The 22,611-nt window shown below is 54.9% G+C and overlaps 6 protein-coding genes across 6 annotated transcripts; 2 read left to right on the top strand and 4 right to left on the bottom strand.

Moving 5' to 3' along the window:
- Positions 1 to 1,530: 1,530 nt before the first annotated feature.
- Positions 1,531 to 7,117, bottom strand: B0H65DRAFT_435773 (histidine phosphatase superfamily-domain-containing protein; the record flags this gene model as incomplete). Its single annotated transcript, XM_062825211.1, has 4 exons — positions 1,531 to 1,954; positions 2,037 to 2,473; positions 2,546 to 5,463; positions 5,530 to 7,117. The coding sequence occupies 4 exons, from the start codon at positions 7,115 to 7,117 to the stop codon at positions 1,531 to 1,533; spliced, it is 5,367 nt and encodes a 1,788-aa protein (XP_062677362.1).
- Positions 7,118 to 8,702: 1,585 nt separating this feature from the next.
- On the top strand, positions 8,703 to 12,414 carry B0H65DRAFT_477153 (Utp21 specific WD40 associated putative domain-containing protein). The gene is made up of 3 exons (XM_062827412.1): positions 8,703 to 8,907; positions 8,982 to 11,685; positions 11,798 to 12,414. Exons 1-3 carry the CDS (start codon positions 8,773 to 8,775, stop codon positions 12,151 to 12,153), a joined length of 3,195 nt encoding a protein of 1,064 aa, XP_062677361.1. The 5' UTR covers positions 8,703 to 8,772; the 3' UTR covers positions 12,154 to 12,414.
- Positions 12,415 to 13,510: 1,096 nt separating this feature from the next.
- B0H65DRAFT_435217 (uncharacterized protein) lies at positions 13,511 to 16,991 on the bottom strand (the record flags this gene model as incomplete). The annotated part of the gene is made up of 2 exons (XM_062825181.1): positions 13,511 to 15,219; positions 15,272 to 16,991. The coding sequence occupies 2 exons, from the start codon at positions 16,989 to 16,991 to the stop codon at positions 13,511 to 13,513; spliced, it is 3,429 nt and encodes a 1,142-aa protein (XP_062677360.1).
- A 1,039-nt stretch (positions 16,992 to 18,030) lies between these two features.
- Positions 18,031 to 19,185, top strand: B0H65DRAFT_434196 (Rtr1/RPAP2 family-domain-containing protein; the record flags this gene model as incomplete). Its single annotated transcript, XM_062825116.1, has 1 exon — positions 18,031 to 19,185. One exon carries the CDS (start codon positions 18,031 to 18,033, stop codon positions 19,183 to 19,185), a length of 1,155 nt encoding a protein of 384 aa, XP_062677359.1.
- A 546-nt stretch (positions 19,186 to 19,731) lies between these two features.
- On the bottom strand, positions 19,732 to 20,553 carry B0H65DRAFT_307060 (ribosomal S17-domain-containing protein). The gene is made up of 2 exons (XM_062823236.1): positions 20,296 to 20,553; positions 19,732 to 20,188 (listed from the first exon to the last, which is right to left on the bottom strand). Exons 1-2 carry the CDS (start codon positions 20,440 to 20,442, stop codon positions 19,799 to 19,801), a joined length of 537 nt encoding a protein of 178 aa, XP_062677358.1. The 5' UTR covers positions 20,443 to 20,553; the 3' UTR covers positions 19,732 to 19,798.
- A 478-nt stretch (positions 20,554 to 21,031) lies between these two features.
- B0H65DRAFT_552416 (mitochondrial ribosomal protein MRP51) lies at positions 21,032 to 22,444 on the bottom strand (the record flags this gene model as incomplete). Its single annotated transcript, XM_062829887.1, has 1 exon — positions 21,032 to 22,444. One exon carries the CDS (start codon positions 22,442 to 22,444, stop codon positions 21,032 to 21,034), a length of 1,413 nt encoding a protein of 470 aa, XP_062677357.1.
- Between the last annotated feature and the right edge of the window lie 167 nt (positions 22,445 to 22,611).

Genomic DNA, 22,611 nt, shown 5'->3' with positions numbered 1-22,611 from the left:
CCCCTTCATGAGCGATGTTTCTGTTAATCTCAAAGTTTCCCAAAAACCTGTTCAGTCACATAAACCTTGATTAAAGCAAGACCTGGACCAAGCGGGAAGGCCACGTAGAAGGTGGTGCACTGGGCCACCAGGTTGGAAGGGTATCAATTTCTGGTCAAGTTTGGGACCCCAAACACATTTGTCCTTCTCTTTTTCTAGCCAACCCCAACTATACTATTCCATCTGAGCTAATGTTAGCATTCCTTTTCTTCATTGACTTGTACGAACATGCCTTCGGTACTCGTTAGGGCTAGAAGCGCTCAGTCCTGACCCCGCGCTTGTACTTCATTCAGTCAGTGTGTTAACATAGGTAAGGGGGCGAGCGGAGGGGAAAGATATAACTCAAAGCGGAAAGGGGGAAAAGGACAAGAAAAAGGAGAAGGGAAAGTGTCTAGACAGGGGAAAAAAAAAAAAAAAAAAAAAAAAAAAGAAAGAGAGAAGAAAAAAACAGAAACCAGAGGGAGAGAGAAAGAGGAGAAAGAGAACAGAGCGAGAGGATGGAAAAAGAGATGAACGAAAGTAAAAATCAGAAAATGAGGCCCGAAAAAAAGGGGAGGGAAAGAAAGTGGGAGAAAAAAGAGTGGAAAGAGAAGAAGGTGAAAGAAAAAAGAAAGAACCATTCAAAAAGAAGGAACCACTCAAAGAGCACAAGCCAAAATGTGAAAAAGACATTTGCGTTGTCAACATCGACTCAGTAAGGTATGTTCGTTGAGTATCCTACAGCATACACTACTACTACTACTACTACTACTACTACTACTACTACTCGCTATTTCGATACCAAAAAAAGGCATCTATAGCACACAGCTCCCACAAATCAACATAACATCGATCCGTGCTATCACTAACACCTTGCCAATCCATCGATAACCTCTCAAAACTTATCGCTCGCTCTGCCTGCCTCATCTACAAGCAGCAGAAGATACGTCCGTAGTCTGGTTGGTGGTTCCGACAACCCCCAAGGCAATGAGAGAACCAATGTCATGTTTGACTATGTATGTTCGCTAGACGATATCGGAATTTCTTTGCCTTTCCTGGACATACTTTCTCTTCGCTTTTATGCCATCCACCTTCCTTACCAAACCAATCCAGCCCAAAAACAATAACAATACAGGAGGAGATTATCACATGTCATCACTGCTCCTCTCTTTCATATGTAGATGCACATAATGTCAGAGCAAGTATGTCCATCCACCCACCCACCCACCAGACATCTTTTGTCATGGGTTACAATGCAGCAGCAAGAAGTGCGTAGTCGGCCCGGTCCAGGAAGATCATATCATAATAGCCAGGAAGGTGGTGGAGGCTGAAACAACCCCAAGGCCGTGTGGTATTGTAAGAGGGTGGGCAGGGAACATAAGCCCGACGAACAAACAAGGACAATGAATGCATGGTATGTATACATCAAGAGTACAATGTGAAATTAGATGAAGTGATGATGGATGCCGATTGAATTCAAGATTGCGGCGAATAACGAGTAGACTTTATCAATCAAGCCTTATCTTCGACGGGCTCCTTCGTCTCTGTCGTCGGGGCAACAGCAGACAACGGTGGTGCCGCTTCTATTTCTGGCAACGGCGATACACCCCCAGGTGCTTCTGGCGACTCTGGTACTGCGACGGATTCGGCATTGCCGTCGTCATCAACTTCAACGACCTCAACGATCTGACCATGCTGATCCTCGGGAATCTTAATCTCCAGGACATCAGACTGCTCGTCCGTTGCTGCGTCCTCGACGGTCGCAACGTCGGCGGTGTCAACAGCGACAGCCTCGGCATCATCAGGCTTTACTGCCTCAGGTGTCGCCTCGGCTTCGGGATCGGCCTCGATGGCCTCGTCACCGCCCTGCGGCTTCTCTTGGAAAGTGAATGCATCGGACAGGTTAACCGCCAGGAAGGTCTTGGGCAGTTTCACTCTGTAAGGGAACGATGAGTGTCAGTAATAGGCCCTAGTAACTATGGGATGGTACATCAAGTCCAGATGGGCTGATGACTTACTGGTGGAACTTGGCCCTCAACGTCTCAATAACCTTTATCCAGTCTGTATGAGCCGTCAAGCTCCTGCGCGGGGCGCAGCCAATGCAATGCTTGCTATCAAGCTGGACATCCAGCGGGTCAAAGACGTGGCAACCAGGGCTGATGGTGATCTTGATGCTGTAGTTGAAGGCGGGAACGCCCTCCGCATCGACCGGCGGGTCAGCTGGCATTTCGTACAGCTCGAACGAGATCTGCGAAAGGTAGTCGAGCTCAGGGATGGTGGCTCGCTTGATCTTGGTCTCCAGGCCGCCCTCCAAAATGCAGTTCAGCAGGGTGTAAATGTGCGATTCTTTGGTGAAGTAGATGAAGGACTTGGCTTCATCTGAAGCCTGCATTTCCTCAAGGTCCTTGACAATCTCCTTCAACAGGGGAAGGGATGTCAAGAGTCCAATTTCAAGCTAGATAACGAGAAACATGTTAGTCATCCAAGTCAACAAAGGAAGGTCATAAATATAGGGCGCTTTTCTCACCTTTTCGCTGTCCGAAATACCATACTCCTGTGGGCAAATGAAGTCGAAAAGGACCTTGGCAAGCTGGTACAGCTCCCGCAAAGGCTCAAAGCGGGCATCTGTCTTGGCCTTGGTTTGGCTGTTGCCCCTGTGGAGGTGGAAGTACCTCTCCGGGAGCTCGGATTCCGGACCTGGCCCAGGTCTGAACCCGTGTAAGAACGACCGCCTGCGGAAGATACGCTTGACAGTGCTCGAGTCGATCTTTTCTGCCAACGATGTCCCGCTCTCGGACTGCTTGGAAGTTTCATTATCGGTACTCGAAACAGGGGACGGTGACTTTGCATCCTTGCCTCCATTAGGGGGAGCCAGGATTCCGTAGTCCTCCTCAAGCATAGTCTTCGGTGGGGTAAACACCCATTCGAGGAACTGGCGGTTGTGCAGGGCATCGAACTTCATGGTATCGTAAAGTTCCGAAATCTTGCTAGGGTCAACCTTTTCGCCGTCGCAGAACTCGGCGAACAGCTTCTCCCAACGCTCCTTGAACAGCTCGGCGTCCTCACCGCAGCACCATCTGGCCTGGATGCTGTTCACCGCGTTCACCTGTGTTGAGCCAAGTGACGACAGCGACGAGCCGGAAGTCTCACTGATCATCTCCATACTAGGGTTGTTGATCGCATTGAGAGAGTTCACAGCACCGCTGTAAAGCTTGGCGTAGTTGTGCTGCATGACCTTGCGGTGAAAGTTCATGAGTTGAACCACGCGCGTCTGCACCTCAGACGGCTCAGGCATGTTTTCAGGCCAGGCAAACTGGGGCGGCCGCTCATTGCCCTTCCGCAGAAGACCCTTCAACTTCTTCTTCACCTTATCCATCTCGTCCTTGGCAGCGTTTGAGTCGTCAAGAAGGTCCTTACGGATGGTGATAAAATCGGCAGGCAATTCCTTCTTCTTGCAGAAGCTAGCCGCCCAGATCTGAGCGCTAGTAACGACACGACGCTCACTGCTGCTGAAGACGTGGACCTCCTCCAGGACTTCACGATTCATGAGACCAAGATCACTACGCATGCTCTCACCGAGTTCCTGTGCCTGGTAGCGGGCGGAGTGTGTCGGCTCTCCACCCCACTTCACAATGAGCTGAAGCTTATCCAACACCAAGCTCTCCTCGGCAGCAGTGAACTTGGACATGGTGACACCCGACAACGAATCGTGCCTCTTGGCTGGCCTACGAGGCTTGGGCTCACCGTCCTTGTCGACAATGTCACCTTCACCAGGTGCAGCATCCTCCTTGGTCTCTTCGTCAACCTTTTCGCTCTCCTTCCCCTTCTCTTCTTCCTTCTTGGGCTTGTCTTTCTTCCTGAACATTGGCTTGATCTGGACCTTGGTACCAGCCCATCCGCCCTTCTTTACAAGGACGTTGCGGAGTGATCTCAGCTTGACGGGGTCTTCGATACCAGCCTTCAGGGCCACATCAACAGCATCAAGCACGCTTGCCAGCGCCGGCTCACCAATAAGGAGCACTTCTTCTTGGTGTCCCTTGAGAAGCTGAATGAAGGGGTCTGTGTGGAACGTAAACTTGTACTTCTGCTTCGGCGTACGATCAGCGTGGCGGATGACAGACACCACGCCCTTGAGCTTCCAGCTAGGCTTAGGAGGAGGCGGTGGCGGCGTCTCCTCTTGCTCATGCTCATGCTCCTGTTCGGCAATGGCGATAGAAGCGAGCGAAGGCGTAGTGGGTAGCGTCGATGGCGCCGTGGGTGGTGCACTCTCTGAGTATTGGCTAGTGCGGGGGCTGCTCGGCTTGGTTGACAGCTTAGAGACAATCGAGGTTTCTGACTTGACGTGCGGCGGCGCATCGTGGTGTCTGGTATCTGATCTCTGCTTGTCCAAGCTCGCCTTGCGCTGGGCTGCCGCCAATGCGCTGAGTTCCTTCTCCTTGTTCATGAGGGCTGCGCGAGCGGCAAGAGGATCCATCACCTCGGAAATGGCGGGCGATGGGCACGGCGGAGTCATTCCACCCTTGCGCTGCTTTCCTTGATACTCCTTGATAAACATCTCCCTGAGGATTTTGGCGCACTGGTTGTAATAATCCTCATTATCTTTGACGAAACTCCAGCCGTTCACGTCAATGACATAGCTCTTGCCCCCCGCGCGCAAGAAGTCGAAACCGCAAACGCATTGTCCGAACGCTGTGCTGATCTTGCTCGCAATTTCCTTTTCCTCGTCGCTCAAGGCTGTGACATAGCGGACCTCCTTTCCATGCGTATTTCTTCGCACGACGCCATCCACAACGGGTGACTTGCGAGTCTCAGCATGGCAGTATGTTGGCCCAACGGTATACGCCTTCACATCCTCAGCGTTATCGACCTGCATGAACTTTTCGTAAATGAAACTCTCGTCGGGCTGAGTGATGCACCTGGGCACGTTGAGATCCTCCACATATTCACTGCTCTTGTTGCCGATCTTGCGGAAAAGCTTCCTCGCACCACCGCCATCGTACGAGGGGAAGTAGATAATGATATTATGGTCCTCACCGCTCGTAGGCTTCTCGACAAACGGCTTCTTGATCAGCGTTCCGTCGACAGAGAGAACATCGCCGTTTTCGAGGAGCTCGATCTTGCGCGGCGCGACCTTCTTGGCATGCTCTGGATCGGTATTAGTCGGCTCAAAAGATACACCGCTGACGTCCTTGATGAGCTTGCACATATCGGGAGTCAAAAGACGAGGGCCACCGTCCCGGTTCACTTCTATGCGCTGAGGGGTGGGGACACTGATGCGGTCCAAGAGGCGAAGGCAGATGCGGCGGTCCCAGAGTATCTTTTGCATAGGAACATCGTTGACGCAAAACGGCTTGCGCGCCTTGACGTAGGCGATGGCCTTGTCAAGGGGGAAGCCGTCGGAATAAAACGAGATTAGATAGTCGCACATGGGCCAATTTTCGACCTCTGCATTACCGTCAAACTGTTAGTCATCGTCCGTATAGGCCGAGTGATGGCTCAGGGGTGATGTACCTTCATCAAGAATAACTTTATCGCCAAAAACACAAACATCAAATTCGCCGTTCTGAATCAGTCGGTTCAGAATATTTCTGCTAGGCTTGCTTCTCGCCTTCACATCCAAGGCACACACGCCGATAACACCGTAAGGCGCAGGCTTGGGCTCCTCCTTTGGAGGCCGGTGTTCATGGCCTGATACCACTCTTTCACCATTGGGACTCTGACCTCCGCTGGCAGCGGTACTAACGCTGAATCTGCGCTTAGCTCTGCTCCTTGACCTAGGTGGAATCGTTCGCGGTATAGGTGTCGCGCCGTTAGCAACATCAGTGTTCACAGGAGCTGGCACACCGTGGCCATGAGCCTGCGAAGTATGGTGATGGTTTCCCCTGCTCTGGCCATTTTTGAGCACATCGCCTATCTGCTGAGAATGCGATTCCTGCCGCGGCGAGAGCTGATGCGTGCCCGGTGCGCCTTGGCTACCTGTCGTAACAGTGGTTGTCGAGACGCTGGCTTCTGCGGCCTGGGCGGTGCTGGCGGGTGTGATGACTCCCGATTTGGAGGGGGCGGAGGAAGACATGAAGCCTGTTACCACTCGGGCAGGGCTGGTGGCGCCGTTGTTGCTGCCGTTTTCGGAACTGGGAACACCACGGGCCGAGGCCAGAGAGTACATGGACGAAATACTCTTTCGCTTGTTGCTGTCTGTTTGGCTGTACTCGGAGCCAAAGAAGGACGAGTTTCGGCGGCGAGAGTGGTAGGGGTATTCGCGTTGGGTTGGGGTAGTGGGATTCTGCAGAGCGGGATCGGGGAGTTGGCGTTGTTGTTGAGGCGATTCGGGTACGGGGACGATGTCGTTCGTGTTAGCGGTCCCGGGGCGTAGACGCGGAGTTTCCGAGTCTTCGATAGTAGCTGAAACGGAATTAGTGACGACGGCAGTGGAGCCGGAATGGTCATGACTCTGACCTTGATTCTGGCCGTTAACGCCGGCGGCAAATGCAAAATCTCGGGGAGAAAACAAGGGTGGAACTGCGGAGGCGCTGCCAAAGCTGCCGGGCACATGTACTCCACCTCCCAAGTCCGAGTATCCCTGACTATTGTTTGCGTCGCTCCAAGCGTCCGAGATGAAGGAGCGGAACGAGTTGGACGATTCGCGGCGGCTGTGCGAGAGCGACGTGCGCGGGCTCTTGAGTGCTAAAGACGACGATGCTTGCGGCAGGGCGACGGGCGGGGGCATGGACAGATTGGCGCGGTCAGCGTTGGTCTCGGTGGTGCCAGGCTCAACGTGTCTGGACTTGCGGCTAGCGATGCTGGCGAAAGAAGAGGCGAGACTCTGAGATAGGGAATGTGAGGCGGATCTTCTGGTTTTAGCCCTTCCATTCTGGCTACCATGGCCATTGCCGCTGCCATTGTGGATGGGGATGGCGCCGGGGACTGCGATGCTCGAGGAAGGCGTGCCCGCCATGTCTTCCGTTTCTTTGACAGGCACGTCCAAGCCGCCGGTTTCTGCTTCTGGTGTCGCGACAGGAATGTTGGGGTCTTGCTCAGGCACGTCCAAGCCGCCGGTTTCTTCTGCTTGAAGGGAATCGGGTTCGAGGAGTGCGTCCATGGCTGCTGCGGGAAGCTGCAAGCGCAGCCTATCGATTTATAATTCGTCGGCGATAGCAGTCGGTTGGGCTATGGTAATCACGACCGATGGACTCGATGTTGGGCGTCGCTTCGATTGGGAAAAAACTGGGAACTGCACTTCTTATTTGGTGGATGTCTAGACTAGACCGCTCCCCCCCCCAAAAAAAGAAGAAAAAAAGAAGTTAGATTGGGGCCCAATGGTTTTCAAGGTTCCAAGCAATTGACAACCACAAGTGTCGAGGTTATAAGATGGGGGCGTCAACCTACCTTGTATCTTTTTTTCTCTGTTGTCCCAGATAGATTGATCTACGTAGCCAAGACTTTTGAGCTATCATCCATATACAGCTAATAAGCACAACATGTAATCGTTGAGATACCCATTGGTACACAACCTAACAAGACAAAGGTGGATAGGGTTGTGGCGACACGAGGAGAGACAAGACTCAATGCCCAGGGGTTGTTTGCGCGGGGCCAGCTCAGAGAAAGGAAGAAGAAGAAAAAAGAAGAAAAAGGCGGCACGAGGGGGATTTCCGTTTACGGACCCAGCAATACTACCAAGATTCCGACACTATGGGGCGGATCCGGATGCACTTGGACAGTCAGAATACGTACTTTACCTTGGGTAAGCATAGAGAACGGAACCTCTCCGGTGATTGACAATTGGAAAGATGGATACTGAAGAGTCCATTGGAACTTGCATCTAAGCCAGCGAGAGAACATCATGACCGGTGACTACTACCAAACCTCTGTCTTGTCAATTTCATGTTGCGAAATAGCCAAAGTGAAGGTCCGGAGGACAACGGAAGGTAAGCCGTGGAATGTGGAAGCCGAGGGTGGGTGTCATTGCGAACTGGATGGTGTGGTGGACGAGGTGGGTTCAACGGACGGGATGACGCCTGCGCAAAGCTGCGTGACAACTGAAGCTGACAGGGGACGGTGGTGCTTTGTGCTTTGTTTCACAAGCCTGAGCTTTGCGGGGCAGATGGTGGGGTTTGAAGACTGCTACTTACGCAATGAGTCTTATAAGTCAGGTATAAAGTCTATGAGTTGGGCAAGACTTGTATGTTTGACTTTGAAACTCGATCATTTCAGTTGGAATAAGACTGCATCAATGCAAGGAATGTCAGTCCCCAGATGTAAACTGCATGCCGTTTGAAGGAAAGTGCATGTACATGTTGAGCATTGCCGGAAGTTGCCTCCAGTCTCGAGTCCCTGAAGTTCTTGTAACGCCCAAGCCAAGCTTCATACAGAATGTGGTGCATCTACCATGGTCAAATGATTATACTCGATTTAAATGTCGATAACATCAAGTTGAAGTCCATTCAAAAAGTCAGAGGCGGGATGATGGAGAAGGGCAATCCCCGTCAAAGCTGCAAATGCGGCCGGGATCGTACACAGTGCCGGATTTAAGCTATGTGGGTCTCACGCATCCGACTGCCCCACATGCGTCCAGCTTTCATGCTACCCCACACCACAAGGCAGACCAATCACACAGTGCTCACGCTTGCCTGCCCCAACTGACCCCAAACTGTGGCTGAAAAATTCTGGTCCACCGCGGACAAGGCTATCATCGAAAACTTCGACTGCCACTTTCAAGGCTTTGAACAAGCAAGACATCGTGGTAGTTGGCAGCACATGCCACTCGACGACATCATGCCGCATTCCGATCGCGAAATCGCCTCCACCAAGCGGCAGAAGCTCAATGCCTCTGTCGTCAAGTCTAAGGCGCCTCAGAAGAAGAAGGGTTCCTCCATCTTTGCTCCCTTCAGAGTACGTCCCTGACAAGTAAACCATGTCGCATAGGGAAAAAGTCATAAAGCTAACCACGACCTCAACACTCACAGACTGTAGGCTTGGTTTCTCCAACAAGCGTCCCCTTTACGTCCATCCCCCTCGGCAAGACTACCTTCCAGATTACCACCTCCGTCGGCCGCTCCCTCCAGACCTACGACTTAAAAAGAGGTCTCAACCTCGTCTTCGTTACCCGCCCCCAGACTCCCGCCGACATCACCGCCACATATGCTTGGAAGGAGAAGGTATACGCCGCTTGGGGTAACCCCCAAAATGGCGAGCCCCAAGGTATCTGGGTATTCCAGCGCGGCAAGAAGGTAGCCGAGCTCGAGCTGCCCGCCGACCTCGACCAGCCCATCAAGCAGATCCTCATCTTCGGTTCCTGGATTGTCGCATGCGCCCAAACCCGCCTCGAAGTATGGAAGTCGGCCACCCTCGAACACTACACGACCATCTTTTCCGTAGCCGCAAAGAAGGGCGACAACGAGCTCACCGGTGGCGTTGTCAACATGCCTACCTTCCTCAACAAGATCTTCGTCGGTCGCAAGGACGGGTGGGTAGAGATCTGGAACGTCAGCACCGGCAAGCTCATCTACACCATCCTTCCACCCAGTCCCGATGCCGGCTCCGTCACCTGCATGGAGCCTACCCCGGCCCTTTCGCTGCTCGCCATCGCATACTCGAACGGCCCTCTCGTCATTCACAATGTCCTTACCGACAAGTCCTCCCTCAAATTGATGGCCGGATTCGAACACGCCCCCGTTACAAGCATCTCCTTCCGAACCGACGGTCGGGGTGCTGGTCAAGATGGCACAAAAGACGGTGTCATGGCTACCGCGACAAGCATCGGCGGAGATGTCACATTCTGGGATCTCAACAAGGGCGGCAGAGTGATGGGTGTGCTCCGGAGCGCCCATAACCCGCCATCACACACCGACAAGGCCGTGCGCGGAGGTATCAGCAAGGTCGAGTTCCTCCCAGGACAGCCCGTTATCATGACCAGTGGTTTGGACAACTCGCTCAAGTCCTGGATCTTCGACGAATCGCCCTTCTCGCCCGTTCCTCGTATCCTTCACATGCGCAGCGGCCATGCTGCCCCCGTCAACTGCCTGCAATTCTTGCCAACCGACTTCGATGGTGCCGAGGCCGGCAACAAGTGGCTTCTCAGTGGTGGCAAGGACAGGAGTCTGTGGGGCTGGAGTCTGCGCCGCGATGGCCAGAGCTCCGAACTTAGTCAGGGTGCTCTTCGCAAGAAGGCCAAGAAGGTCGGTATTCTTGCCAACACCGCCCTCGGCAGCCACGGCCCGAGTACGACTTTGGACGACCTCAAGGCTCCCGAGATCACATGCATCGCCTCCTCGCTCAACCGCGATGGTGGTATGGGCGCTATGCCCGGCAGGCAAGTCATCTGGGACAAGGGCAACGACAAGAGCAAGCCGACCAAGTCCGAGCTTGCTGCTATGACCGGTTGGGAAAGCGTAGTAACAGCTCACAAGAACGACCCCTGGGCTCGCACCTGGTTCTGGGGTCGCAAGCGTGCCGGTAGGTGGGCGTTCAAGACCGGTGATGGCGAGAACGTTTCTACCGTGGCTATCAGCCCCTGTGGCAGTTTCGCCCTTGTCGGCTCCGTTGGTGGTAGCTTGGACATGTTCAACCTCCAGTCCGGCCGCCACAAGCAACGCTTCCCCTCCCGACTCACTCCCGCCCAGATGCGCCAGTTGAAGATGCAGCAACTCAAGGCTCTCGACAAGGTGAGCCAGCTCGAAAAGCGCGCCTCCTCCAAGACCTCCTTTGCCCCCGGCAGTGGCAAGCACACCAAGTCCGTAACAGGCATCGTGGTCGACCCGCTAAACCGCTTCGTGATCTCCTGCTCTCTCGACGGCACCGTCAAGTTCTGGGACTTCGTCACGGGCAACCTGGTGGACGAGATCGACTGGGCGCCCATGGTGCAGATCACGGGCTGCCGCTACCACGCCGGCAACGACCTGATCGCATTCGCGTGCGACGACCACTCGATCCGCGTCGTCGACATCGAGACCAAACAGACCATCAGAGAGTTCTGGGGCTGCCGCGACACCATCAACGACTTCACCTTCTCCAACGATGGGCGGTGGATCGTGGCCGCCTCGCAGGACCGCGTCGTCCGCGTCTGGGACCTGCCGACGGCCCACCTCATCGACGCCTTCCGGCTCGAAAGGGCCTGCACCGCCATCGCCTTCTCCAACACGGGCGAGTACCTCGCCGGCGCCACCGAGGGCGAGCTGGGCGTGCACATCTGGACCAACAGGACGCTGTTCAAGCACGTGCCCACCAGACATATATCCGAGAAGGACATTGCCGAAATCTCGGCCGGACCTACCAGCTCAGGCGAGGGCGGTCAGGGTCTGATCGAGGCGGCGTTCGAGGAGGAACAGGAGGAGGACGAGGAAGATGAGGGTGTGTCCGCGCCCGTACTCGACCAGCTCAGCGCCGACATGGTGACGCTCAGTCTGGTGCCCAAGAGCAGGTGGCAGACGCTGCTGCACATCGACCTGATCAAGCAGCGCAACAAGCCCAAGGAGCCGCCCAAGGCGCCCGAGAAGGCGCCCTTCTTCTTGCCTTCGCTCCGTGATGGGACGACGAACCCGCTGCTGTTGACGGAGGGCGAGAAGAAGGATGAGGAGGAGAGCCGGATTTCGCGGTTGACGCAGCTCGAGACGACGAGGACGTATCAGGCGTTTACGGCCAAGTTGTTGGAGGGTGCTGAGACGGGTGATTGTAAGTTTTTTTTTTTTTTTTTGTCTCTCCCCCCCCTTTTACCCCTCCCCCCCTTTCCCCCCTTATTCTCCTCCCTCCCCTTTTATACAATCACTAACTTTCAAAAAAACAGACACCCCCTTCATCACCCACCTAAAATCCCTCTCCCCCTCCACCGCCGATCTCGAGTTACGCTCCCTATCCACTGGCATGGACGGCGACGGCGACGGCGACGACAACAACGAACTCGTACACTTCATCCGCGCCATGACTCAACGCCTCGCCCAACGCCGCGACTACGAGCTCACGCAAGCGTGGATGACGGTTTTCCTGAGGTTGCACTTTGACGTGATCATGGAGCAGAGCGAGACGTTGCTGAAGGAGTTGGCTAGGTGGAAGGAGCAGCAGGAAAGGGAAAAGAAGCGGTTGGATGATTTGGTGGGTTACTGTGGTGGTGTGGTGGGTTTCTTGAGGAGTCCTAGGACGTAAACTAGGGGGAAGGGAAGGGGGAGGGCTTGTTGGGCGGCTTGCATAATGGCTGTTTGTGAGTGGGCTGTGAAAGATATGAGCGGATCTATATGATAGTATTTACATGGTTTTCTTGATGGATGATGGATGGGAAAATGGGATAAATAAAAGAGTGATATCCAATACCAGAACGTGTCGTCCCATCCATGCCAACTGGTTCTACTCCTGTTTGTGGATGACAAACGCTACAAGGGTACCTAGGTATATGCTGGTAATGATGAGTCTATTACGTCTTGTTCATTATCAACCTGGATGATCTGCGTCAGTTCCCTATTAAACCTGTACGGAAGGTGTTTATAACTCGTATTGACCGCGAGCCAGATTACCGGATGGTTATAGAACACTTTACTAAAGGGAACATGTTTGAAACGCGCATGGTTATCGACTGGTTACGGGATACTTCCGATAACGTTTGGAAAATGGTATTGTAGTTATTTGAAACGAGTAATTGACTGGTTTTGACCAAGCTTCCATTTCCATACCTGTTTTTCTGCGACAGTCGTTCTTTCCTTCTTGCTTTCTTTTTCTTTCTCCACTCCTTCCTTCTCTTCGTTTCTTTCTTTTTTTTTCCTTCTGTCGTTTTCTTCTAGGTATTCGACTTGATGTTTCTCATTCAACATTGTTTCGTCTGAATTTTCTTCGAGACTTCTCGACAGGTCTTCATGTTTCTCGTCGCTCGATTTGACGATTGTCTCATGGACCGATCATGTGTCACAATATAATGGGTATCACCGCCGATACGCATGGAAGTGATACCAATACAACATAGAATTAATTCAACGAGAGGAAAGTGACAGTGACTATGCCAGAAAAGCTAAATACGCAAAGTAGATAATAAAATTGCTGTTGCTGTAGCTACCAATGTCTGTGTGTTTTGTTCTGTTTGTATGTATGGGGAAAAACTTATTATGACTTTGAGTTTAGTAGTGTGTGATAACTTGCAATAAAGACTTTAATTCTCCCACCACCTCCTCTTTCTCTCCCATCCACCCAATCGCACTTCTCCTTCCAACTCTGCTCCCCCCTTACGACAACCAAACAAAACACGCAAATACTTACACGCAAAAAAGTGAGAGTGAAAACTCAAGGACAAAGAAGAAACAGGCGCAAGAACAGCTGTAACCTCAAAGCTTGGGGTTTTTCTCTGTGCTCGCCATCACCAATGGTCAGAACCTACAACTCTCACCAAAACACCAAGCACACTGCCAATTCCAACGAATCGCTCAACTCTTCTCCTCTCCTCCGCCCCAAACGAGATACTCTCGTCAGAATTCAGCGTTATCAATGGCGGCCCACCGGTCGATGAGGAATCCTAATCCTAGTTTCCTCCCTCCCAGCCGACCCAGCTCCTGGGCATGACTCTCCAAATCTTGATCTCGCCACTCCTCAAATCATCAAGCTTGAAGCTCTCGACCTTGACCTTCTTGCTCTCACGTCCTTGCTCCCACGCCCTGACCTTCTTCTTGGTGCCATCCCACTCGGCCACGATACCGACGTGGTCCGGCTTGCCGACCTCCATGCTATACTTGGCATGCATGGCGCCGTGCTTGCCCTGGAACTTTGCGTTTCTGATGGAGATGATGTCGCCGGGGCGGATCTCGTCGTTCTGGGTGGTGCTCGCGTTGGCCAGGTTGGAGTACACCAGGGCGCCGTAAGCGCGCGTGCCGACGGGCAGGAGGGCGTCCTTGAAGGGGCGGAGAAGTTCGTAGATCAGCGCTTGAGGAGTGCCATCGCCGACGACGGTGTCCTTCTTGCCGGACACGGCCTCGCTGATGGCGCGTCCAAAGCGCTCGTAACTCTGTTCAAGCTGGTCTTGACGCAGGGTGCGGGGAGGGGGTTCGTGCCGCTGCTCAAGCTCGACGTCGGACGGGTCATGAGGGTTGAAGCGGACGGTGATCACGGTCTGGGAGTAGTCCTGGAACAAGACGTAGATGTCCCGGGTGACAACAGTCTTACCGGAGTGGGGATCGGACGCGGTAGACTCCTCGGACTCAAAGAGGATATCTTTGCGTCCGTGAAGCGGTGGAGGAAGGCTGTTGGGCTGTAGCCACCAAGTCGACTGGCTGGTCAGGTCGATGTCGTTAGCAACGAAGCCTGATTCCATCGATGGCCGCGTCACATCTACCGACCGCCGGATATTGGAACGCGCAGCATCCATGGACTGCCGGGTTGATGGGCGGCCACTACCGGGAGGCGCCGGGGGAGAAGTAGGCAAAGGGAATGACGGTATCGACGATGTTCCGTGAGTCGGCGATGAGTAGTTGTAAGGGTCGAAGTCTCCTTCCTCGTATCTAGGCATCTCTTGCGTCGGAGGAGGTGGAGGTGCCGCACGAGGCACGTCGACAGACTTGCGGCTCTCTACTGGAGACATGAGTGGGACAGGAGGGGGGCCGGCTCTCGGTGGTGATGTCGGGGGAAGAGGAGGTGGGCGATTCACGAGTGACCGTGGCGACACGGGCCCGTCAAAGCTCGCATCCCGTTGGTGAGACTTCAACGCATCCTTATGGGGAACAGAGGACGCAATATCCGTATCATAGTCGCCTTCGTACTCGGTAATCTCTTCATCCACTTCTTCATTGTCATTGGCCCTTCCAGGAGACAAAGCCTGGCGTTGATGGAAAGATTCCGTGGTCGGTGTCCTTGGTGGCGCGGCGGGAGGAGGCGGGGGAGGAGCCCGGTTCACCGGGACCATACCGGGAATCGGAGGAGGCACGCGACTTTCACGCCTGGCTGACGGTGAAGCAGGAGGGAGGGGAGGGGATCGGGGCGATGCCTCGTAGTACGACTGGCGTCTGCCCTGTGAAACGCCTGGCGAGGTCGGGGGTGATACCGGCGGAGGAGGCATCTGCGGTGTCGGCGGAGCAAGAGCCGGAAGGGGCGGCGGAGCCCGAGCTGTATGCGACGTCTCAGCAGCGCGCGGAGTATCAGACTCCTCCTGGGGTCTTTCCGAGAGCTCGTCATCTGATGCAGAGCCTTCACTGGGCGAGAATGTGGCCGACGCAGTCGGAGGCGGGGGAGGCGGACGGGCTGCACCAATTTAGCATGTTATTTTACAACTATTATCGATGGAGAAGCTTACCCTCGGTAGGAACAGGGGGTGGAGCTGGTCTTCCACCGGGCACAGGAGGTGGTGCCTGATACGGTGTTGGGGCCTCAGTCTCCTCCTCTTCCTCCTCCTCTTCGGAGACTGGCTGCTCCGGTTCGGCCTGCTGAGGAGGACGAGTGGGCGGCGGCGGCGCATGCAAGGGCGAACGAGGCTCCTCGACTTCAGGGGAACGCACAGGTTCCGGTGCCCGGGACATACCAGGGAGGGCCATCATGGTCGGGATGGGAGGCGCACGCTGAACCGGGGACGTGGGCTGCTCTTCAGATTCCTCCACCTTTTCAGGAACCGGCTTCTTCTTCTTGGGCAGCATAGGAGGCGGGCCGCCGAAAAGGGAGATGCCAGGCATTCCGGGCAAACCCATGCCGCCGGACATCTTGGCCATTCTAGCACGCAGTTCCTCCCTACGCCGGACCTCAGGGTCGATCTCTTCCTCTTCTTCCTCCTCCTCCTCCTCCTCTTCTGCTTCGTCCTCTTCCTGATCAAGCTTGGGATCTTCCTGCTTAGCGGCGGTAGCAACATGCTTGTGCTCTTCAACCTCCTCCTTTTCGGTCATATCCTCTTGTCCTTCCGTTGTCTCACCGGCGCCAGACATGTCGGCCTCGTTGCCATCATTGGGCTCAACACCAAAGTTTGACTTGCGCCTGGGTGCTGGCACGCGTGGTTGGTGAGCCTCATCCACCGACTTTCTTACAGTTTCTTCGGTGTCGTGTCTTTCGAGGGGTACCGCGGCAGGTTCGCCCTCCTCGGCGGCTTCGTGGGTTTCAACCTTCTTCTTGACGGGCTTCTTGGGCTTTTCCTTCTTGGCCTCATGTCGAGCAGCCGTCTCCATCTGCTGCTTCTGCAGAAGGGCCAGACGCTCCTTGAGGCTCAACGGCTTCGGCTGATCCTCCTCACCTTCTCCCTCGTTCGAGGCAGAGGCAGTGGCAGGGACGAGACCTGCCTTGGCAGCATTCTCCTGGGCTTGAGCCTCCTGTTCCCTGATCTCCGGATCCTCATCGCGGCGGTAGATCTTGGCAACAGGAGCTTGCTGCGGAGGAGGAATGTAAGCATTCCTGCTCGGAGGAGGCGCAACAAAGGGTTTCTTGATGAAGTTGGCGCCCGAGCTCAAACCGGTAGGCTTAAAGGGAGCAGGGGGAGGGGCCGCAGCTTTGTTGAAGAGAGCAAGGCGATCCTTGAAGCTCGAGGGCTTCTCTGCGACGGGGGGAGGGCCGCTGGGCTTGGATTGCTGCTGCTGCTGTGTAGGGGCGGGCTTGGGAGGCGGAGACGTCACTCTCGGAGCTTCGGCAGGCTGCGGAACTGCCTGCGGAACTGGCGGCGGAGGGGCGGATGCCTGCGCGGGCGGAGCGGGCTTGGGGGCCGGGGGTTCGGCAGCTGGTGCAGGTACAGGCGGAGCGGCGGAAGCAACAGGAGTAGGCGATGGCGAGCGCACTGGTTCAGGAGCAGGCTCAGGCTCCGTCTTGGCAGCACGGGTTGGTCTTGTTGGGCGGGGCGGAGCTTGGGGTTCGTAGCGTTCGACGAAGTTGCGAGGGAAGATGCCCTCTTGCTTGACACCGGCCTCGTCGACGTATTCTCCGCCATACCAATCGGCGTCCTCCTCGTCGGTGACGGTAATGATCTGGCCGGCGGGGAAGTTGAGATCGTCCTCGTGAGGCGAGGCGTACTCGAAGATGGCCTTGACCTTGAACGACGACATGATGATGCTGCAGTTGGGAAATCAACCCAAGCGGTCGGGGAGTCGTTGATCGAGGTCAAGGTAAGATCGGGGGGGAGTTGCGTGAGTGGGTGCGGGGCGGGCCCTGCGCAGGAGGCAGCAGCAGTAAGGTAGGTAAGCTGCAAACAGACGTCGTCCTAGCGTCAGGTAGCACGAGTGTTAGTTGCTGGAAGCAGAACGGTAGATAGTTGTTGTTAAAGTCGTCTTGTTGAAGCGCGGATGGATGGCGACAGCGAAGTCCATATATTGGAGATTCGGTTGCCGAAGACCCGCCACTTTGATGTCTGAAGCTTGAATGGAAGTTGAAGAGAGGATCGATGGCTTGTTGCAGTGAATCAGGCCCCGGGATGACGCGGGGGAAGAAACACCTCGAGCAGGCAGCGGAAGCAGCACGGCAGTGACAGCACAGGCACCTACACCTTACCTATTGATACCGACGCAAGCGCAGGCAGCGCATTGAGTGCATCAGGCGCTAGGCGGGCACCTCTCTGGATTGGACAGCGCTAGCCAACTACAGATCGACTGGGCCGTCCCTGCTGTCGCACTTCATGTGTTTCCACTTCACGGTATGTAGTCCCAAACAGACACTCGTCTTGTCAATGGGAACCAAGGCTTGAGCTTCCCCATCCCCACAACCAGCTTCATCAAGCAACCGTATCCTTCATGGAAAGAAAGCACTGCCCTCTCCAACGATGAGGCAGTATGAGACATGGGTTGCTCCCTTTCTGAGCTCTTCTGTGGATGCCGCCCAAGATTGCGCGTGGGGCTCATTTGCCAATGGTGTTGCCTGCCGCGGGGGACGTGACCATTTTCTACATCACTGATTATCTTATCGGCCATTCCATCATCGCATGGAAGCTTTGGGATGTTTCAAACAAACGAACGTTGCCTCACAGGATATCAGCAACAGCTTGCGACCGAAGCAATAAAACCTCTACCGACCTTTCAACCCAACACAAACCGACTCAGTTCACAAACTCCCGCACACGCTTCAACAAATAACACATAAACACGAGCCAAAATGTCTTCTTCCCCACCACCAGCCTCAAAACCGGCACCCAAATCCATCCTCAAAAAAACCACCCACCAATCCGGCTTCTCCCAACTGCCCTCACCCACCACCTCAGCGCAGCAGCAACCGAACCGGGACTACACCCCCCCGGCCCTCCTCCCCGTCTCCTTCCCCGACCTCGCCTCCCTCCCCACCGAACAGCGTCTCGCCCACGAACAAGCCCTCCTCCTCCAACGCCTATCCCAAACCGAGCTCAAGCCCGCCATCCCGCTCGAAACCATCGAACTCCTCTCCTCCTCTTTCCCCTCTCTCCGGAGCCCACCTTCTTTGCATCCCATCAACAACCAGCCCCTAAGCGCCGCCAACCCTGCCCCCCACGACGTCACCCGCTTTTTGTCTCTAGTCAAAGACTTCACGCCCACGGAATATTTGGAGCTGATCGAGGAGCGCAACTGTCTGGGTGCATGCGGGTACGTGCTTTGTCCCCGCCAGAGAAGGGACTATGAGGGGGAGTACAAGATTATCATGCGGACGGGCAACATTGCGCGGACGGAGGATTTGAATAAGTGGTGCTCGGATGAGTGCGCGGTTAGGGCGCTGTATGTGAAGGTGCAGTTGGATAATCCGAGTTATGTGACGGATTTGGAGACGGGGAGGAGGGTGATCAAGGTTGAGTTGAGGGAGGAGAAGAAGCAGAAGACAACAACGGCGGCGAAGGCTGGAGGGGGAGAGAAAGAAAAGGGGACAGCGGAGGAGAAACTGGCTGCTGATCTGGCGAGACTGGATCTCAACAGGAAGGCCGAGATTTCCGACAAGGCTGCGCAGATGCAGAGGGACGCCGACGCTTTGGCGGTTGAGAGAGGCCAGGGCGGCGGGAAGCTTGATAGGCTGCTAGCCGGTCAAGGTGTTGAAGTTACGATCCGGGAGAAGCCAACAACAGGTCCGGCAAAAGCACCGGATCACACCAAGGCGTCTTCTACGTCTCGGAAGAAGGGCTCGCAAGATGCCCATCATATGGTTGAAGGTCATAAGCCTACGTTTGGCACCGATGCCAAGAAGCAGGAAGCTGCGAAAAAGGATGGTAGCGAGAGCGAAAGTGAAGGCAGCGATGATGATGATGATATCAATGACTATCTGTCGGGACGCTTCCAAATATCGATGTAGTCCAGGCAAGGAAAGACATTACGTTGGGATGTAGAATTTGGGCAGAACCTGGACGGATATGGGATTTACAGATCTACGATTATACAGATACCCACCTAGATTTTACTACTGTTCATTAGGCCAACCAAGAATGTGAAGCCTATGTAGAATACTCGGAAGGGCGTTTTAGAGTCGTCCAAAGCCCGGGGAGTAGAAACACTGCCAGTTAGCATATCACCAAGGCTGAGAGCAGCTTGATGGCGTTGATCCAAGAACCAGTAGTGGAAGCAAACTCCCCTCCTGGCACCTGTCCTGAACCAGTCCAAAAAAGCCCCATATCCAGCCGTTCAACAAATCGACCACAGAACATGCAATGCACCACAATCCCATGCAAAGACGGGAAGAGAATTGGCAATCAAGCATCGTCCCCGGCATTACACCAAGAGAGTCAGCGACACCTTTTGTGGGCAAACAGATCGCATTTGTTTTCGCAGATGTGACCTATGATGCTCATGCTACCCTGTTCCAGATAGACGCCGAACACCAACCCAGCAGGTAGGACCGACACCACCGTTGTGCGTGATCCAACGCCCGATTTCCATTATTATTTTGGTTATCGTCGACCGGGCGACATTTAGTCGCGGCGGGGACGGTCGCCACCGAAGCGGCGGCCGCGCTCGACAGGCTGGGCCTGGGTAACGGGGATGACGTTGACGGGGATGGAGTCGAACTGTTCGAGGGGGGGATTAGTTAGACAAATGATATCCTTACCATGGCTTGCAAACGCCAGATACTGGTACTGATGACAGTGGTGAAAACTTACGCCGAGGTGCTTGAGGAGGTCCTTGGTCTCGGTGTCGACATCGAGCTGACCGCTCTCGGAGTTCTGGGTGAAGTCGAGAGCGGAGACCTCGGGAACGTACTGGTCCTTGCGCTCACGCTCCTCCTCCTGCAGCTTGAAGGAGATACCGCGGACGGGGCCACGCTGGATACGCTTCATCAAGTGGGTGGTGTAGCCGGCAATCTATTTTGTCGAGCAATGTTAGCATGGCCGCCCACAATCCTCCTTCCGCCTGTCTTTTCTGCCGGGCCCATCTCTGGACTCTCCCTCCCGTTTGTGGAAAAACGCACCTTGTTGCGGAGGCGCTTGGAGGCAATGATGGCGATCTCATCGCAGATGCGCTTGTTGGTCTCGAAGTCGAGGGTCAACTTGGGGTAGTACCGCTCAATGATGACCTTGGCGGACTTCTTGACAGTCTTGGTACGAACGCGACCCATTTTGCCGGCTTTGCTGCTGCTTTGCTGCTGAAGGAGGGGAGTTGACGGATTACGTTGTCAAGGACAAGAAGACGTGGAATCTTGAAGTCGAACTTTTTTGGTCTGGCAATATCCGAGTCGGCGGGTTGTGGGGTCAGTGCACGCCCAGGTTTGGCGTTAGGGCACGTACTTAGCCTCATGTGGCTGAGGAACGTTCGTGGCTGGTCTTGGCCCGCTCGGCACGTGACCCCCATTGTTTACACCCAGTGTTGCCCCTGAACCGATCAGATGCTTACACAGGCAGTGACGCTCACATACCCCTAGACAACAACTCAGCTCTTGATCGCTTAGATTTCGTCAATGTCAACGCATTTCATCGTGGGAGGTCTTCATGAACCGGTCTTTATTTTACAGATTTAGAATGTTACAATGGACTGTCTGTTTTATGACTGATTTGCGAGGGGTGGTACGTATGCCCATCAGCTATCCGCACCTACACGGCCTACAAAGATCCCAACCGCGTCCTTTCAGTCTTCATGCCAGATTGTGGGTATCTCATTGACTGCTCGCCGAAAAGCATTCGTGTTCCCACTTCTGCTTATCGGCCGATTTACCGAAAACCATATCCAGACGAGCCCGACATGGTAGGGGATGAGGGCGAGTCAGAGTCCTCGTACCTGCCCCTCAGCCTGGCAGCAGTCATAGGGATCTTCTTGAAGGCCTTCTCCTGGCGCTTGGGGGCAGAGCCGAAGATAGGTTCACGGGTTTCGCCGATCAATTCTTTGGCGATGAGAACATCCGTGAGCTTGGCATCATGAACAGTCAGCTGTACCCGGCCAGCCGAGTCGACCGTCGCCTTCTCAACGTTGACCCAGAGCTTGGCACCACCCTCAATGGTGGGATCAAACTTCTCAAGAGCGGTGTTGCCCCTCAGGTTGCTGTGGCTTGTGCCAAGTGGTCCATCGGCGACAAAACCAGCAACACCAATCTTGGCATCCTGTCCAAGACCATTCTTGCGCGGCTTGAGCACTCTAGCCTGGACGGGCGGGTGGCTCTTCTGCGGTCCGTAAATCGGGTGGTTGTTAAGGTAGGCCGCGGTACGGAGATATGAGATACCGGCCGAGGGGTGGGTGATGGGAGGACCGCGTCCACCGTACGGGCTGTCGGTTGCGCGCAGGTTGACCATCAAGGAGTGTTGGCGCGCTTCAGCAGCCTGAGGAGGCTTGAGTGGTGCGAGATCCAAGAACTGGCCGACCAAATCGTAGAGCACCTGGTTATCGTTGCGCAGGCGGCGCAGGTACTCGGTCACCTCCTCATCCGTAATGGACTCCGGCTTGAAAGGCTTCTGTGTCTCCGCAACCGCATCGCCCCTCAGAGCAGCCGTCTCCTGAAGTTCCCTGTTCGCGGCCTCCGTCTTCTGAGCCGCAAGCTTCTTCTGAATAAATTTGCGGAACTCGGCGCGCTTGGGTCTGACGGTCTTGGCGAGGTATTCCTTGAACTCGCCGGGGGTCATGCCGGCCAGCCAAGGACCGCTAAACTTCCACCTCTTTTCGGCTTCTTGGATTTGCTCGTCTGGGCTGAAGGCAGTCACATCGGTGTCGGCCTCGAAGACGGACCGCTGGACGGGGCGGAAAAGTCGGGAAGGATCGCTAATTTCGGATGGTGTGCTGATCGGGATGTTCAGGGCCTGGAACTTCTTGAGCGTAAGGCCGTGTTGGGTGCCGGAGGTGAAGTCGGTAATCTGTTCGAGCGAGTCCATCTGCTTGACCTTGACCATGGGATACGTGGTGCCGGTTGTTGACTTGAGGGGGAGCGGGCGCTTCAGACCCCAATCCCCACGAGAGCGGGAGGATTCAAAGGTGGTAAGGACCTGGTGAGTCGGATAGGCTTCGGTGGCCGAGGGTTTGTCGCCGACCATCTGAAGCTTGTTGGCGGGCGGAGGGGGGATCACCGGAGGCAGCGAAAACATGCGCGAGGTACGGAGGAGCGCGCCTCCGGGCGACATACTCCTGGAGGAAGCCATCGTGTATTCGAGGTGCCGTCGAGATGCCGGTGGCTTCGGTTGGCGGGCGTCGAGGTTCGGCGCGGCTCGTGGGGACGTTGATCGCCGGGATGGAGGACTCAAGTCCGCGAAAATTCAAAGCTCGGACGTTTCTGTTGCTCAGTCGCATGCGCATATATGCGCATATT

The sequence above is a fragment of the Neurospora tetraspora genome (assembly GCF_033439725.1).
Source record: "Neurospora tetraspora strain CBS 560.94 chromosome Unknown B0H65scaffold_8, whole genome shotgun sequence".
In the NCBI taxonomy this organism is placed as follows: Eukaryota; Fungi; Ascomycota; class Sordariomycetes; order Sordariales; family Sordariaceae; genus Neurospora; species Neurospora tetraspora.
This window is presented reverse-complemented; position numbering and strand designations above follow the sequence as displayed.

What these genes read in the sequence shown, in the direction of transcription:
- B0H65DRAFT_477153 (XM_062827412.1), top strand. Translation starts at nt 8,773, where the DNA reads ATGCCACTCGACGACATCATGCCGCATTCCGATCGCGAAATCGCCTCC. An exon ending in CCATCTTTGCTCCCTTCAGA is followed by an intron (nt 8,908 to 8,981) that starts GTACGTCCCTGA and finishes CAACACTCACAG; the next exon opens with ACTGTAGGCTTGGTTTCTCC. An exon ending in GGGTGCTGAGACGGGTGATT is followed by an intron (nt 11,686 to 11,797) that starts GTAAGTTTTTTT and finishes TCAAAAAAACAG; the next exon opens with ACACCCCCTTCATCACCCAC.
- B0H65DRAFT_307060 (XM_062823236.1), bottom strand. Translation starts at nt 20,442, where the DNA reads ATGGGTCGCGTTCGTACCAAGACTGTCAAGAAGTCCGCCAAGGTCATC. An exon ending in CCAAGCGCCTCCGCAACAAG is followed by an intron (nt 20,189 to 20,295) that starts GTGCGTTTTTCC and finishes TCGACAAAATAG; the next exon opens with ATTGCCGGCTACACCACCCA.